The 17,153-nt window shown below is 40.5% G+C and overlaps 1 protein-coding gene across 2 annotated transcripts; it reads right to left on the reverse strand.

The window, feature by feature from the left end:
- Positions 1 to 4,156: 4,156 nt before the first annotated feature.
- Positions 4,157 to 13,003, reverse strand: LOC117810257 (SKI family transcriptional corepressor 1 homolog-B-like). 2 transcript variants are annotated; one of them, XM_034679985.1, is made up of 9 exons: positions 12,732 to 13,003; positions 9,842 to 11,615; positions 9,112 to 9,202; positions 8,946 to 9,017; positions 8,699 to 8,761; positions 7,652 to 7,726; positions 7,375 to 7,449; positions 6,656 to 6,721; positions 4,157 to 4,363 (listed from the first exon to the last, which is right to left on the reverse strand). In XM_034679985.1, the coding sequence occupies exons 2-9, from the start codon at positions 11,603 to 11,605 to the stop codon at positions 4,266 to 4,268; spliced, it is 2,304 nt and encodes a 767-aa protein (XP_034535876.1). In that variant the 5' UTR covers positions 11,606 to 11,615; positions 12,732 to 13,003; the 3' UTR covers positions 4,157 to 4,265. The 2 variants fall into 2 exon arrangements, 1 of the variants encoding a protein (XP_034535876.1); XR_004630745.1 differs by lacking the exons at positions 4,157 to 4,363; positions 6,656 to 6,721; positions 7,375 to 7,449 and having other exon boundaries at positions 7,673 to 7,726; positions 8,699 to 8,846.
- Positions 13,004 to 17,153: the final 4,150 nt, after the last annotated feature.

Here is a 17,153-nt window from a genome sequence, read left to right on the forward strand (position 1 = left end):
AAAAACAAACCAAGTTTTTGGTGTAACAGCCAGTGTGTGGGTTTAAGGTTTGCCTGTGTTTATCGCACTGTGGACTCAGGACAGGGACAGAGCTGCGTACTGTCCGGACATGGTCACTGTGTGCTCGGACTGTGAAGCACAAAACTATTTCTTACATCGTGGACAAAAAGTTAAATCTGTTCTATGGACAGCAAAACTGAGAGTGAGTAATCAAAATACGCTGTTACAGCACAGGATATGTAAGATCATGTGTTTGATTTCCTTGGATGCCGTTATGTCTCTTTAGAATGAAAAGACACATATAATAGGGAACAGACATTTGGATAAATGATGTCTTCTTCCAGTGAAAAGGAAACAAGAGGGCAGTTCTTATATATACATTTAAAGAACATGCAATTCACCTGTGCATTTCATTTTCTACAACTCTTAAAGTTGAGTTTTACAATGAGGGTACAAACCTTATACTAAGCTCATGTCTAAGAATTGCACGAGTCATAATTATCTAATGCATGAATCAATGTATGCATCATTATGTATCCTGCTGCTCAACATTAACTAATGGTGACATGACTGTGACTTATTCAATGACATTAACTTTAATATATCTTCAGTTAAAGTTTGTTAATTCACTGTAACTCCTTACACAACCACATAAGCTGGACATAGGGGTTTATTTTATGACCACATACTGTATATACACTGCTCCTCTAATTAGATATAAAAACTTCAAATTTCTATAACATTTTTTGCTAATATAAATATGAAACAAATATTAGCTGCTTTTTATGTTTTAATAGCAATGAAAGGAAAGTACTAAATATTCATAGTAATTATTAATAATATGGATGAATATAAAAACATTACACTCCTTCCATTACAACTTTCAAAAATAGCTAATATTCTGAAATTGTTCTAATTCTGCTTTTTAAATAATCACAGAATTATGAAGCTACATATTTAACCAGAGAAGCAAAACATACGCATGGTTATAGAATGAACCTGTATGTCCAGCTAAAGTGGTCCACACCAGCTACTGCATGAAGTAAGCATGAATTAAGGTTCCTTCACTGATGATAAAGGTGAACTCGTTGAATAAAGTCATCGTGACTTCATCATTAATTAATGTTGAGCAACAAGAATAACTGGTACATCCTACGTGAACACAGGCATTAAATAGTGATGATTCATGCATTATGTAAGCATTAATTAAGTATAAAATATGTGCCCTCATTGTTAAGTGTTGCCAAAGTTTCCTTCATTGCACACAGCTTTGAAAAGTGTAGAACGTGCACAACTCTGCACTCTTTCTTAAATGAATCAATATTAATCCCTCAGTATTCAAGTTCAAGCTCTACATTTGAAAAATGTGACCATTTTTTAAAACCAGATTCACTGTGATGCATTCAAGTACATCAGCAACATTATAGTAAAACAAATAACTTCAGATTATCTGACATCAAGACATCATGTTACTCCAGCAGCTTCAACATATGAAGAAGGTGTTTCACTACACTGATACAAAAAGTCACACACACATCTAATACTGCCAATAAGTGACCCCCGCTTTTACCACAATGTCTATTGACTATCAAAAGTATAAAAAACACAATGAAAGTGGACAAATTTAGATTTTTCTAAAACACTGATGCTCAATTAGCACAACCTTAAACACCCAACACACATATATTTAGTGATTGACCAACACATCATATCTATGTACAAAGGAGCATGCCTTGAATCCAACTTTAACCCTCAAAGACCTAGACAGCTGGCAGCGGCAACTTGTTCTTAAATGTTTGATAACTTTTGAACCACTAATCCTATCAACAAGCTTTAAAAAACTAAGTTACATCGGACATTCTCCGCTTTCCATTGATACCACATTTGTCCCATTCAGCATATTCAAAGTAAATTCAGGACAGTCTGGAGCCCCCAAAGATGGTCTAGGTCTTTAAGGGTTAAATTGTAAATAAGGATGAAATGACCTTGAATTATACTCTCATCAGTTTTCAGTTCATGTTTAGGGAATTCTGATTTAGGGAATTCTGAAATTCTGAAAAATTTGAAATCACCTTGTTAACGGAAACATTATCTCCACTTGTCCTCATGGACTGATTTCTGGATACTCTGACATGCAGGCCGAGGCTTCAGCAAAAAGCATCACCAAGAGCCATAAAACAACTACAGAGAGATGGAAAAGGTAGAAAACATTCAAAGCTGACTATAGAAACTAGTCACCAGGCTTTATTTATTTGAGATAATTGTTCATTTTGGCTTCATTTATTGTCTCTTTGTGAAGTCACTTTGTCTCTAGTGGTCATTTTGCTCCTTTCTTCACTGTCGTGTGTTTTTGTCATTGTTTTTTTTGTCCTCTTCTCATTGTTGTATGAGCCTCTGATCAGTTTGCTTCTCTGTGAATTGTAGTTCCTTTTAGTGTTGTTTTGAACCTCCTTGCAGTTTTTTTTTTTGTGTTTATCTGGCTTTTTTGTCACTTTTGTGGTTTATACTTTTGCATTTAAGTTATTCTGTGTCTTTTTTTTGCAGGCAAAGATGTAACTCAATTCTCAACAAGGTCAAACATCAGGTAAAACACCCTGCAGCCTTAGTTGATGTTGACATTTATGGTGTTTTTTGAATGTTTGGGTCCTTTTTACTCAAACAGAAGGGGATTTTATCCATGATGGTGCCCTGAGCCCCATTGTCACATAATCCAGCCATGCTTGTCGCCACATTTCAGCTGTAACCCAGTTTTTCTTGATGTTAAAGCGCCAAATAAAAACACAGTAAATCAGCTGATCACTCCCTCAGCTGTGTTCAGACCTTGTTAGTATTCAAAGGGAACCGGCTTTGCCATGGAGGGCAATTACGCTCAGAGAAAATTACCATTCATTGTGTGTCAGTGACATTATGTGAGTATCTGTCTCAGTATGAAGCATCCAGGGAGCGAGAGCCATGTAATCAATATCTATTAGCCGTCCCATCAGAAGAATTAGATTTCACTATTAGATCAGGCCGCTCCCCTGACTCCACGTCAAACATTATAAGTGGACTGGACATGTCATACGCTGATGTGGCCGCCTAATGAAAGAGATCATGTTAGACTCAAATACAATAAGAGGAAATATGAGCCATGCGATGAGGAGTTATTCCGTTCAGGGACCAGCAGAGGGCAGACTCACACCAGAGACAGAAAGATGAGTCTCGAAAGCAGAAAGAGGCTTTCTCACTTTATTAATATTGACATGGGTACATACATAAATGGGAAACTCAAGGATGGATTGTGTCAGAAAACATGATTTATTTTGATTTGAAAGCTGCTCTTTGTGTTTTCTTTTTACAAACCGAATCCAAAAAATGAATGAAAGAAGAAAATGCAGCTTTATGATTTGTGTAATATTTCAGTATGTCTACTTTTTGTTTTATAAAAAGACCATCAGATGATGAGGAACGTTTTGGTTTTTGTCTGTTACAACTCTGAGATAAATCAAATGATAAAAAAAAGTAAAACAGAAAAACTAAAGGATTGAATTAGTGTTAAAATATTCAGTTTAAACTGTACATGAGATCTAGAAACTGCTCCTGTGTTTGTGAAGAACTAGTTCAGAGAAAATCCCTCAGTGTGAGACATCAAACCTGAACAGCTGTAGACGTAAGTGCTCGTAATAATGTGCTCCATGAAACATAAAGATCCTCGTATTGAAATGGAAGAATTTGGTATAGGACGGCATGTTCAAATTCAGAAAAGTTGCCCATTTAAAGTGCTTAACAACATGTGTTACAAACAATCTAAACAATCATTTATAGCAAAGACAGGTAAATAAGAATACATGTACAAACTCAAGGTTTTCAAACATGGAACCAAAGCTAAAGAATGAGATGCATTTAAACTGAATATCACAATAATACAAGCCATTGCACATCGTCACGTGATATATATATGTATGTATATAGTGTTGTTTTTCTTTCAGATTAGCTAAAGAGCAGACAACCTTGATTCAGAGAGAGAAGTTCAGATCAACAATCCTCTGATTCACAACATAAAATGAAGTTGAAATAAATAACTGATATCTTTTAGTCAAGAGTTCAGGTTGTGTGCAGGAGGTGAGGTCACTGCCAGTTCACTGAAGTGCTAAAATCAGAGGTGAATCTATACAGCAGAGTGTGTGTATGTTTATGTGAGGTGAATGTGTGTGTGTTGGGGTGTATATTTTTCTTTTTTGGCTGTGCTGGGGTCAGGTGAGGGCGGTGCCAGGTGGTGCCGGGCATTACGGGGGCAGCAGCGGGGGTTTGAAGGTGCAGGCTCCGGTACACTGGCGAGGTGTGAGCATCTTACAGGAGAAATGATGAAGGGCGTCGTGAGCTTCTGGGGACAACCAGTCCATCAGTGAGAATATGCACATAAAACACAAACACAATACTCAAAAATATCACTTTAAAAGGTGTATGCTTTTGTTTGCTTGTTTCTTATTGCTTTAAAGGATGAGTTCACATTTTTTCATGTCTGTCCTTGAACAATATGCTGATACCGACATGCACACTGACGTGGTTTGGGGATTTTGCAGTTGTCTCTCCTGTCCATAAAGAGCTCTAAACGTGTTCTGAATGTTTGGGATACAGAGTCCTTGCTCTGGAAGACTCTTTAAGGTTAACATGAAGCTTACTGAGTTTAATTCATGCACATCTAGTTGGAATCTTTCAATGCTTTTTAGATCTCCTGTGAGGAGCTGTCTGTTTGTGTTGACTTTGGCGCCCCCTGTGGACAAACTGGTGCCTATTATCTCATTGCTGTTTTTTTCTTGAACATGCAAAAGTGTTGTTTTTAGCAAAAAATCATACCCTGCTTTCTTTTCTTCTTTTTAACTTTTCATTAATGAAGTTTTAAAATATGAAAAAAACAACAAGTGTGAGGCAGACAGAAAAGAAAAAACATGAGGTCATTGAGTGATCAATACGTGTATGCAAGTTTTTTTTTTCACTGGAGGAACAATTGTACCATTTTCCCAGCGTTTTACCCCCGGTGCTTTTCCATGCTGTCTAAAAAAAAAAGGACATTTGTTCTAAAAGATGTAGTTGTTGAACAATACTAATAAAGAGACCGGCAGTAAGGCAGCTCTTCTGAAGCATATACTTTGTAACAGCCTTTTCACTTGATGCCAGCAAAATCCTACGGAAATAAGCACTGTGTTTACTCAGTCCATCAGAGGCATGTCTGAGGCAGAGCGAGGTGGATGTTGTACTGATGGTGAGTTTTTGATATAATTGTTGCTTCTTCCTTCCAGAAAGGCTGAATAAGCTGGCAGGACCAAAAAATATATGAGCATGTTCAAACTTTTTTTCAAACATCACTTCTCTACATTCCCTCCAACAGCAGAGTTAGCTTTGTCTAGATTTATGTTTGGGTAATCCTGCTTTTATTGACAGACATTTTCTGTTTATCTTCACTGTAGAAAAAAAAACTCTCTTCCTGCAGCATGCAGCTGGTCACTTCACCTGATATCTCCCCAGCAGCAGTTTGAGTCATAAAAATTATGATATAGACAAAAACTGTTTCGTTGAATTTTGTCTGGTTTGCTGTTGTAGGTCATAAAAAGGTATCAGGATTAATTTCAGTCTGTTTCATAATCAGCTAAAAACTCCTCACAAGAGCTTTAAGTTAAAATAAACCCCCATGTGTTTTCAGAAGTCAGATCTTCATTTAAATGTAGCCATAAACTCAGCTGAGCTTCCAGAACAATTGCTTCTGAAGAGAGAATCAAAGTGAATATCCATTTTCTATCATTGAGCAAATATTTGGTGCTACTTCAAACAGCTGGCGATGTTAATCTCTGGTGTGGTGCCATCAAACTGCTGCATGAGGGAGTGGGTGCAACAAGAGGAAATAATAATGCTGCTACCTCAACAGAGAAGAGCATGACGGAAATATTGTTTGTATTTGTCTGATGAATTAATTTGAAGAAAATTACCGTCTCTGCATCATTCCACACACATCTCATGTTCACTGACACTATTTTTAGTCTCCTCAGTTGGCGTTAAAGTCACATGCTTCATTTACGTCATGATTAATTCACAGTTTGTTTGCAACACACAATGTTGTAGCTTTATTTTATTGATACAATAACTTTTCCTGCTTAAACTATTAAAACATGTTATGCTGATATTTTAAATCCTTCAGCCTGTTGGATGTAAACAGATTTCTCTGCAGTGTTTTCAGTGATGAGGGCTTTAAGGAGGGTTCTTAACAAAGTGAAGACGTTTTCTATTAAATGGAACACAACTTTAAAGAGAGACACTGGATTTACAGTAATATAGAATTATGTAGACATTAATCTGCTGTTGCTTTACTATTTTTTGTGCCTTTTTTTGGTACAGAAATGAGAATTTTCTGTTTCACTACAACAAAAATGGGACCAATTTCAAACCAGAGCACAGGAAACACAAAGGACATTAAGAGTGAGCGCCAGCAGTCAAAGTGCACACCTGTGCATGACAGGATTGTTTTTAGACAGACTTCAAAATATGTGAACCATTCCTTTCATGGTGTCGAACTGATATCCATCACACTGATAACAGAGGATGTTAAATAAAAAAGTAGCACTTGCATATTTATGTTTGTATGTGTGCATTCATGTTCCTCTCTCGGACCAGATAAAATTACCTTTTAGCTTCTGCTGTATTGCATAACGAGCCTTTCTCTCTTGGTCCAACTCGCTGCACAAAGTGTCTATCCAAACATAACAAGAATAAAGTATGAAAAAAGGCTCAAAAAATATTTAGATGTAGCTGTAAGTTTCTATGTAGTGTGTTGGAGGTGTAAATTGTGCCGTTTGCCCCCTATGGTATTTAGAGTGACCCCTGTGTGTACTTGAACCCTGTATTTAAACTAGTGTAACATGAAACCAATCCTTTAACGCCGGCTTTAGTTGCTGTCTACTGCATGTAACTGATATGGCACCACATAATGGTCTGTCTTTTCTATTTTCCAGAGCACGATTTAGGAGAAAATAACCATTGCAAACAAAACAACATGGTTTCTATTTCACCTTTTTATATCTAATAATTAACCAAACTGCAGGAGGGAAATATGGAGTTTACAGGAAAAAGGCTGCAAACATATCGTTGCTATTTCAATATGCAAGTGTCACTTTTCATTTCTGTTTTAGTTTACAGATTCTGATTGATTTATGAGGCTTAAATGCTCTCATATGGCTCTGCTTTTCCACATAAACTTAAAGAGCACTGATCTACATCTGCTTTACATTCATAATGTATGGAGGCACAGAGTGATGAGAGAGAGAGAGATTGAGAGAGAGAGAGAGAGAGAGAGAGAGAGAGAGAGAGAGAGAGAGAGAGAGAGAGAGAGAGAGAGAGACCAACCTCGAACAATCTGCAGCTGCTGGACCATTTCCTCTCTGTAGGACAGCTCACGCTTCATTTGATCCTGAAAATTATCTGAAGAGTACCGAAGGCCACGTAAGATGGAAACTCTCTGACATTGTGGAGATAAATTCTAAAGAAATACTCCAAGATTTAAAGGACAGAATGACTTGCTCCTCTATGGGCTACAAGGACAAGGTTCAAGATCCAACCAAAGCTGGAAACACATCCTACCAAAGCTTTTGTACTGCATGCAATCAGACTCACTTTGTCCTACCTTTTAAATGCTGAAACTCTCGCTCCAACTTTTTTCTCAGCTCCACTTGCTCCACAAGCTGCTTCTGCAATTCCTCTGAAAAAGCAAACGTGTCAGATTTAATGCCAGTAGATTTATATGACTTTACAATGATATGAAGCGAATTATGTCATCATTAACCCAGAAATACTGAAACATCCCACATATCGCAGCTCCAGCCCCTCTGAATAACAAGCAGGGAGGTTCTGCATTAAGATATGCTGCACCTCAATGCAGGTAACCACACAAATCAGCAACAATATCCTCAAAAATCTACCTCACATCATTTAAACTGATATATTTTGAATTTTTTGCACATAGAGATTTATGTGAGCCCAGTAAAGGTGCGTTTACGTCCTCCGTAGCAGCCCAGTGCATGTGCGCTTTGCTGTGCTCGCTGCCACAGTAATTGCCGCGCACTGCCTGGAGCCTGAGACGATAATAATGGAGTCCCGGGGTTTTTCCAAGCGTTGTAAAATAATTAGCTGCAGTGCCTCGGGGTTATGGCTCTGTTCGTTAAAATATTAATAGCCTCTAAACGATTTCCTCTTACAATAATAAGTCAAAACTCCCACATCTCGTGATTAAGTGGTTAACAACTATGGAAACACTTTAGGCCCACAAAAATGTAAATTCACATTAAGGTTTTGGCACGTCATCGTTAGCAGGCCACGGGCATTTATCTGCATGTAAAATGAGCTGAACTCGGTGTTTGACATTAATATTACACACAATCTTTTTTTAATGATTAAACTGAAGAGTTTAAATTGGTTTTATAAAATACGAAAATTAAATCTCATCAGCAAATAATTAGCTCTAGTAATTACATTTAATTTACTACATTAAAAATAAGTATTATTGTTAATTAAATGTGATGACCAGACCTGTTCAGCTGCTGTATGAATGTACATTTGTTGACACATACATCCGAATGTTAATCTAAACGGGATTAATTGCTGATGATAATTAGTATCACCTGCTACTTATTTCCCCCCTTTTGTTTCTTTTGACCCTGAAACACCCTCTCACCTTTGGCCACGCTCTCCAGATCTCTCTCGTGCACGCTGATGTCGATGCGTAAAGCTCCATCGGCTGCACAAAAACAACAAAACTCATGACCTCAAAAAGCAGCCGTGTGGCAAAGGATACCATGATTCTGTGATGTTGTAAAAGACTTCTATGGAAATAAAGTAAAGCATTAAAAGGAGGGGATTGGTAGGTTTATTTTGTAATAATTGAATTAATAAGAAAGAAACAGGAGAGCCTAATTAAAAACCTTGTCTGTCTTTTTGCTCCTGATAGGATGCTGCGTTTCGCTGGTTCTGGGTTTCAGACACGTGATGAACACCTGAACAAAAGAAGGGGCACAGATTTTCAGAGAAAAGGATACAAAAACCAAAAAAACATTTGCATCAAAAACCCTCAATTGGCTTAATAATCACCGTTAGATCTGCGGGGGCTGCTCGATTGTTTGGACCCAAACGACAGGGGCTCGTTGAGGAGCACGTGGCTGTCCTTTCCATGAACGTACACCTGTAAAAGAAAGCACACACACGTTTAATAACGCACAACAATTACATGTTATTTACTGCCATTCTTCACCTAATTGAGGCCTTCTTATCTTTAAAGAAGAAAACATCAAAAGCCAGATTTGTTGTGGAGATGGTAATGTGATTCCTTAAAGACGGATTTTGTCAGAAACATTGATCTGGTGTTGAAAATGTTAGAATAATTAAACAGACGCGGGAAAGTAATCATTGGATAGGAGAAATAAAGGCTTCACATTAAGACCTTACCCTGTTTGGAAACAGAAAGCCGGGCTTGTTTAAGCAGCTATCAAATCAAAGTGTGTTTATCAGAGATTTGTTTCTAATATTCACACTGATGTGAGAGTTAAACCTTTGCCCTGCTGCCTTGCGTATTGGTACTACGACAAGGTCATTTCTACAAATGAGTGATTCATAAGCATTTCTTTTAATTCAACTAATGTTTCTAAAATCTGCCCATCAAATATAAACAGCTGATTTTTAAAATCTGTGTCAATTGATCTTGATGACATTTTTATCGGCCTCCCCTCCTCTATAAACTCTCATCATCATGTTCTCCACGATACTGCGACAATTCAGCCTCCCCCCGCGGGGATCATTAAAGTTTCATTTAATCTGATCTTACTTCGTGAAGAGGAGAGCCATTACGCATCCGTCTGTCCTCATCCGATGACCCGGTGTGCACAGAGTCCCCCGGTGATGCCACTGCTACTGCTCCGGGGCTGGAGGTGTCAGGCCGCTCTGGACTCTCCTCAGCACCGGAGGAGACCCGGTCCAGCACAGGGGAGTCACGGTGCTCTCCTCCCGGCGAGATCTGGATCGGCTCGTCCTCGTCCTGCCCTCGGTTTGACTCCACATCCACGTCTGGGTCATCGTCTTCATCAACCACGCTGTCTCTGTCCGGTGAGATGGATCTGTAACTGGAGCTCTCGCTGACAAAATCCGGGGACAGGTAGCCAGCAGGACGCGCGCTGTAGCCGTCCCGATTACCGTAGAGTTTGGCGATGGTCTCTGCGTCTTTGACCACGGGTCTGAAGGCCGAGATGTAGCTGATTTTCCTCTGAGGGGTCTCGTCTCCAGACTTGTCTTCATCGTTTCGGGTGGTGGAGGACTGAGAGCTGGGGCAGCGCTCTCCCCCGTCCTGCTGATGGAGAGGGTGATGGTTCGAGTCTTTGGGTGTGTGTGTGCCCCGGTCGCTTTGGTCAGATAAGTCGAGCTCGCTCTGCCGGACGCCTGGCAGCTCAGGTGGAGGTTTTGGAGGGGATCCGGTGTAGGGCGGCATGGGGAGGCCTCCGGCTGTAGGCCAGAACATGGGGAACGCAGGGTAGAGGCTGTCCTTCGCGCCAGGCCAAAACACTCCAGACACGTTGGTTTTACTCGCGTCAGGCAATCCGTCGCTCTTCTTCGGACACAGGCCGTAGCTCGGGAAGCCATTGGGGGGGTGGGGGAACAGGGGTGGGGGGATCTTTTGGAGCATGCCAAAGCTCTTGCTGGGCACGGGGATGACTGGGTAGGTCCGCGCACCGCTCGGCAAACTCAGGCTATTACTCCCATGATCATCGTCGCAGCGTAAAGTTTTGTGGGGGACCTCAGGGGAGCTTCTTTGGGCCAGACTGGACGAGGCCTGGGATTTCATCGATGAGGACATTCCCGAGCTGCTCATGGGCAGAGTCCTCTTTCTGCTCCCTCCATTGAACATGGCCTTTACATCCTCCCATGCGTGTGTAATGTCGTCAGCCTTTTTGTCAGTTAGTTTCAGGTGTCGTCTCCACGAGTTGAAGTTTGCCGCGTCCGGCTGCAGGTATTTTGACTCTGCTGTGCGGTGGGAGTGGAAAATGAATTTATTTGGAGAGAAATACATGTTACAAAAGCTGCACTTGATGCACTTTGCCCTGGAGCTGTTGTATCTGGCAGGGATGAAGCTGCCTCTGCAGCCCCACGCGCAGTCGTGAGTAACATCAAATGCAAAATTCTCTGGAAGCTTCGGGGGACTGTGCGCTCCCAGGAAGGACTTGCAGAGCCTCTCGGCCTCCCGCTTGGTGATCATGCCGCAACGCCTGGAGGAGATGGGCATGGCCCCCGCGCGTCGCAGGAGCTCCAGCTGCACGGGAGTGCACTGCACACAGGTGATGCCCAAAGCGACGCGGCGGTTGTGGATCTCGTTGTAGCTGTAGTTCTTCAGCAGGGTGTTTGAAATCTGCGCCAGGCACAGTCTCTCCTTGCCGTCTATGACCAGGCATACAATGGGCACCCCGTACAGGGAGGTCTCGCTCACCTGGTTGGGTCTGAGAGGGCCCGGGCTAGAGAAGCTCTGGGCGTCCTGCTTTGAACTGGGGGATGAGCTGGAGTCTCGTCCAGCGTCTCGAAGCTGTCCGGGCGTCGACTCCATCCCTGGAAGTCTGTCAATAGAACAGCGAGAGTGAGCTGGTGTGCAATAACAGCAACATTTTCAGTGCATCGTGCTCAAATGATTTAGATTAGGCCTTTGAAAACTGGAAACTACAAAAAAAGAAAGAAAATAAATCATAAATATTTTAAAGAAATAAAAAAAAATAAAGGCCTCATGAAAAAAATGTAAAAATGAAAACAAATATTTTAATACTGCAGGAGGAAGTATGAAGTTTTCGTCCACATTTAACATACAACAGACGATTAATAATAATTAATATAATTCTTATTTCATATTGTATCTATACAGTAATTAATTTAACTATGGAATGTTCATATAACTGCTAGTGTCCGTTATAGAGCAATTAATATTAATACATTTAATAACCATAATATAGAAATATTAAATATTCATATTATAACACCGAAATACATTTAAAAGGTGGGAAATTATGACTGACAGGCTTTTTGAGCAGTTGATATGTAAAAGTGAAATCAATCAGTCGTCTCGTTGATAGTTATTTCTCCTCCATTCCTCCGCGTGTTCGGCCTCCTCTTTCAGGTAATCCGGGTTCCTGTGCGGAGGTGGATCTGCTGCTGCTCTTATCTCCAAAATCGGCTCAGCACTTACAGGGCAACTGCTTAAGAGTCACATAAGATCCTTATGCGCGGATAAGGACAGAAGGAAAATGCAGCCTGAGCTGCGCCAATGCGCTTAGCAGAGAGGAAAAGAACAAGTGTAAGCTGCTTTCCTGGTAATTACACAGATCCACGAGCGCGTCTTCGCATTGTTAATAAAAGACTAGCCCTATATATAATTAAAGCTTCTGCGCAGATTAACCTCAGCCAGTTGCTCGATATTATAGTGGAGCAGGCCTGTCCCACGGTCACCTGCGCGTACTTACTTTATACACCATGTCAGTGGCTTTACAGAGGCCGTAAAATACACACTAACCATCCTTCAGCGAGTTTAATAATAATAATGAAAATACTGATTTTACTACATCTGTTTTATGTGAAAAATTAACCTACAGTTTAAAATGAATAATGCAAATAAACAAGCAAGAAAACAAGGGAACGAGCGCAAAATAATACCAGTGTAATGTGAAAATGATTAAGAGACATACCTTTCTCTCCTTCAAAGCCGTCACACTCCAGCAGGACTATAGGGATGCAAAATGATTATTAAAATGGGAATAGGAGGAAATACAGCCCCAGTGAATCCAGAGAGGGACGGTGTCACAGACAAGGCGCTCTGTTAGTAGACACTCTGAGCTGGAGTCTTTCTTTCAGATTATTTGGGTGCAGTAGCAGCAGCAAAGACCTCCATCGCGCTGGATCCAAGGGAGGTGAATGGCTTGTAGACAGGAAGCACATGGCACCCCTCTCTCTCTCTCTCTCTCTCCCTCCCCTCCCCTCTCTCTCTCTCTTACTCTCTCTCACACACACACACACACACACACACTCTCTCTCTCTCTCTCCTGTCATGCTGATGTGTAATAGCTCTCCTCCTCTCTCTTCCTTGCTCCCAAAGACGTGCTGAGCAGCTACACACTCGTTTTGATAATTCACAATTTTGCAGCTCTGACGCACAAATCAAAAGCAGGGACAATATCACGCACAATTAGACCCCCGCTGACCCCAAATGGAGAAACATTTCGGCCCTTACACTGATGTTTCTGAATATATTTGTTCTTGCATGTAATTAAAACAAAGAGCACGTCACATTGTCTGGGAAACATCTGTGTAAAGATGCCAGAATTTACTTAAATTAGAACAGTGATAATTGTGACTCCCTGGACCCAGTCAAGGACCCGGCAGGGGTCCCCGTACCCCATATTGGAAAACCACCACTGGCTTATCTGATCATGCACCGTGTGCTCAGTGTGTTTAGAGCACCATTTTTGCTGAACTCATTCCCACGCTGTATTATTTCCACCGCAGTGGGAGCGAGCTGAGAAACAAGAGGTAAAGCGCGTGGCACTTTGGAGGGCAACAGGAAAGATAAAAGGCCCGCGCGCATTTATCAAGTTACACGACCATCTGTTGGGCTTCCACGGCCGCAACGCAAATCAATCTGAGGCTGGAGCACAGAGTCGAAGAACATAATAAGATATTAATCAAACAAAATAAAGGTATCTTGAATTTGGAGCCTTTTGTTCGTGCGTCAAATCATTCTTGGCGTTTTAAATATTCATTTGATAAAGAAGTAAATCTGAGAAGAGCTGATTATTACACTGATGCCTCAGGCCACCTTTACACACATACACACACATACACACACACACACAAACAAACAAACACACACACACACACACACACACACACACACACACACACACACAGAGAGAGAGAGAGAGAGAGAGAGAGAGAGAGAACAAAGTTGGCTCAATAATCTGTAAAGAAATTAATTACTATCTTAATGTCAGTGATGTAAATGGTAAGAGTCAATCCAAATGGCTGCCTCAAACCCCTTCATTTATTATTAATAACCGGATCAATGACCGATCGTTTGGCCACGCTGATGTCCTGCACCGATAGTCAATACCTGCAGCAGGTGGACACAGAAGGAGACACAGTGTTTGAAATGGACAGAGGTAAATCTGTGAAGTAATGAGTGAAGATAGGGAATCAAGAATGATCAAGTATGAATGAGAGAGAGTCTGATGAACGAGCCAGCACACAGGCCCCCACCCTTTCTTACAGAGGGTTTCCACCAATGAAAATATAACACATGTAAGTTCTCTTTGATCTAAGATTCTCCATGGAATAAACCCTTGCAGGAATCCTCTGCCTCCTCCTCAGTGTTGTCAGGATGTGGGCCGATAAATCAGGTCAATATCAGCTTAACCAACAAAGTGTGTTGGCTGATAAGAAGCTAAAGTACCTAAAAGCAAACAAAATCAGTGAATTCACAGTTGTCTTTTCTAAATCTAAAACGTCCCACTAAATAAATATTTCGGCACATTTTTCAAAAAACTCTTCACTATTAAAAGGTAGAAATTATGAGCTAATGTTGTTTAAATCTGTAAAATTAACCAATATCTGATATGATACTTTATAAACAAAAATTCTAAAAATGAGGGTACACCAACATCAGTTTAATTATACAGTTTTATTCTCAAACTCACCTGTGTTCAAGGTGTGCTCTTATCAGACGATATTCACTCTGAGGCAAGTAATCTAAGTATGAGAGGACAAGGCTGGAGATTTTCTGTCTTATAGTGAAATATGATCAACAGAAAAACTGCAATGATCAGCGCCACAAACACAGAAGCAAGCTTAGTATGGTGACAATCTACTAAAAAGAGCCACATATTCAATGATTCACTGTGGGCCCCAGAAACTCTAAGACCGGCCCTGCTCCAAACTGATGGACAAACTCTGCTTTTTTCAGCTAAAATAACAATAACTTCATTTATAATCATTTTAAATATTTTGGCACAGAGAGCAGGAAGGAGAAAACAACAGTTCAGTACGTTTTAGGACAGTTTATCAGGACAGCAGATAAACGAACCACACCACACTCGTGGTGGTGAGAGTGTGTGAGGACAGAAAATAAAGAGTGTGTACAGTGTGTGAAGCATCAAGAGTGTGTGTGTGTGTGTGTGTGTGTGTGTGTGTGTGTGGGTGGGTGTGGGTGGGTGTGTGTGTGGGTGTGTGTGTGTGTGTGTGTGTGTGTGTGTGTGTGTGTGTGTGTGTGTGTTTTTGCAGCCTGAGCTCGCCAGTTTTACCTCCCTGCAATATTGATGCTGAACCCGATCCTCAGCGCGTCCTCTCGTCTTTCAGCATGAGAGGCTTCCCCTGCAGCCCCCGCCAATAATTACAATTTTATACTGTAATTATTCCTCTCTTTTTAATTATTTACACCGCAGACCTGAATGCAGCCATTGTCGCCGCTTCTTCCAGAGGAAACGTGAGCTGACGTGTGTGGATCAGCAGCGAGGAGGTTTTAATTAGACATTTCAGCGGTAATTTTAGGCGAGCTCTTTATTGTTACTGTTGGACACAAATGACTCGACCCTCATTCATATGCGCTCAATTGTTTAAACAAACCTTTAACCTGAACCGTTGAGGCGATTCAGGTTGAAGTCATCGGGAGTCCAGACTCACCAGGTGAACCACACCTGATGGATTATTTAATAAGGCACTAGATGGGACTTTTATTTTGGAAATTACGTTTAACAAGCAGTTGATTTACAATTTATAGAGTGCTGTTTGAAGTCCTGTAAGAGGCGTTTGCGTGAATGACCACGGACTATTTATTTATTTACTTAACTTTAGTAAAATATATGACTCAAGCATTTTTGTGCAGAAACACATCATCAAGTGGGATAACTTCTGCACTGCCCCCCATGGTACTTAGTGTATTATGGCAAGGGCCCCCAAACTTTTTAGCCCTTGACCCCCGAAATATAGGTGCCAAAGACTCATTTAATGTGGCTTCATTTAGCTGGTCTGGAGAAGATTTGCCTAGCATATGGCTGTGTTTCCTGTGCCATTATGAATTAACCTACTGCTACTGATACTTTTATAATATAATATATATTTATATATATATATAATATATTTGATAATTCTCTGTTCACTAACCCTAAACTTAGGAGTCATCTGGCAAAAAGACAGGCAGAAATCTCATCACATGTTCTATTTTCAAGGTTTTATTTCAGGTTAGCTACTATTTTTGCCAATGTTTTTTACTATAATGGGTAAAATGTACTCATTTGAGACAAAAAAAACACCTTTCTGGAAGACATCTCACGACTCCCCAGGGGGTCCCGACCCACTCTTTGGGAACCCCTGTATTATAGAATATGTCAAAGGCTAGTTTTAATTTTTAAGTTTTAATTAGTTTTTAAACTTTTGCACAGTTAATACTTATAGAAGTAAATACATATGGCGGGTTTCTCCTGAATCTGTTGCTTTATTAATTGATTTTGTCTGTGTGTTATCAGCATCTTGAGATCGTGATCAAACCTCTTATCTCAACGCCTGTCACATTATTGTCCAATACAATCATGCAGACTAAAGATAAGGAGGATGACTTGTTTTGATTGGCTTTCTGTCATAATTGCAGGACACAAAGGTAAAAAAAAAAAACGGGTCCATTTTAAACAGTTGCTTTAAAACTCAGGGTGACACGTCTGACTGTGACAACAGAAGGAACTGTTTTAACGACAGCGATCTGCGAGTCAAGTCAAAGCCCTGCACGCGGCAGAGCAGCTGGAACATATCTGACTTATTCATGTTATAATTAGAGCTTTATTTTTCATCAAAACTTGCATTCAGTCATACAGAGAGATAAATCAAGCTTGCTCAATCAGGACAGGTTTAATAACAGCAGCAATTGAGGCCAAATGTTTTATAATTAACAGTTGTATCAGCAGCCTATAAAAGCATGACCCCTATAAATCCCATTTTAGAGAGCGATCAATCCTCTTCGCGGACTAAAGGGCCTATTGATCCCTCTCTGCTCGCCTCACCTAAACGCTTTCTCTGCATCCTTTTTTGTTTCCAGTGAAAAGAGCGTTTCGATTGCACTTTTTATT

The sequence above is a fragment of the Notolabrus celidotus genome, chromosome 3 (genome assembly GCF_009762535.1).
Source record: "Notolabrus celidotus isolate fNotCel1 chromosome 3, fNotCel1.pri, whole genome shotgun sequence".
In the NCBI taxonomy this organism is placed as follows: Eukaryota; Metazoa; Chordata; class Actinopteri; order Labriformes; family Labridae; genus Notolabrus; species Notolabrus celidotus.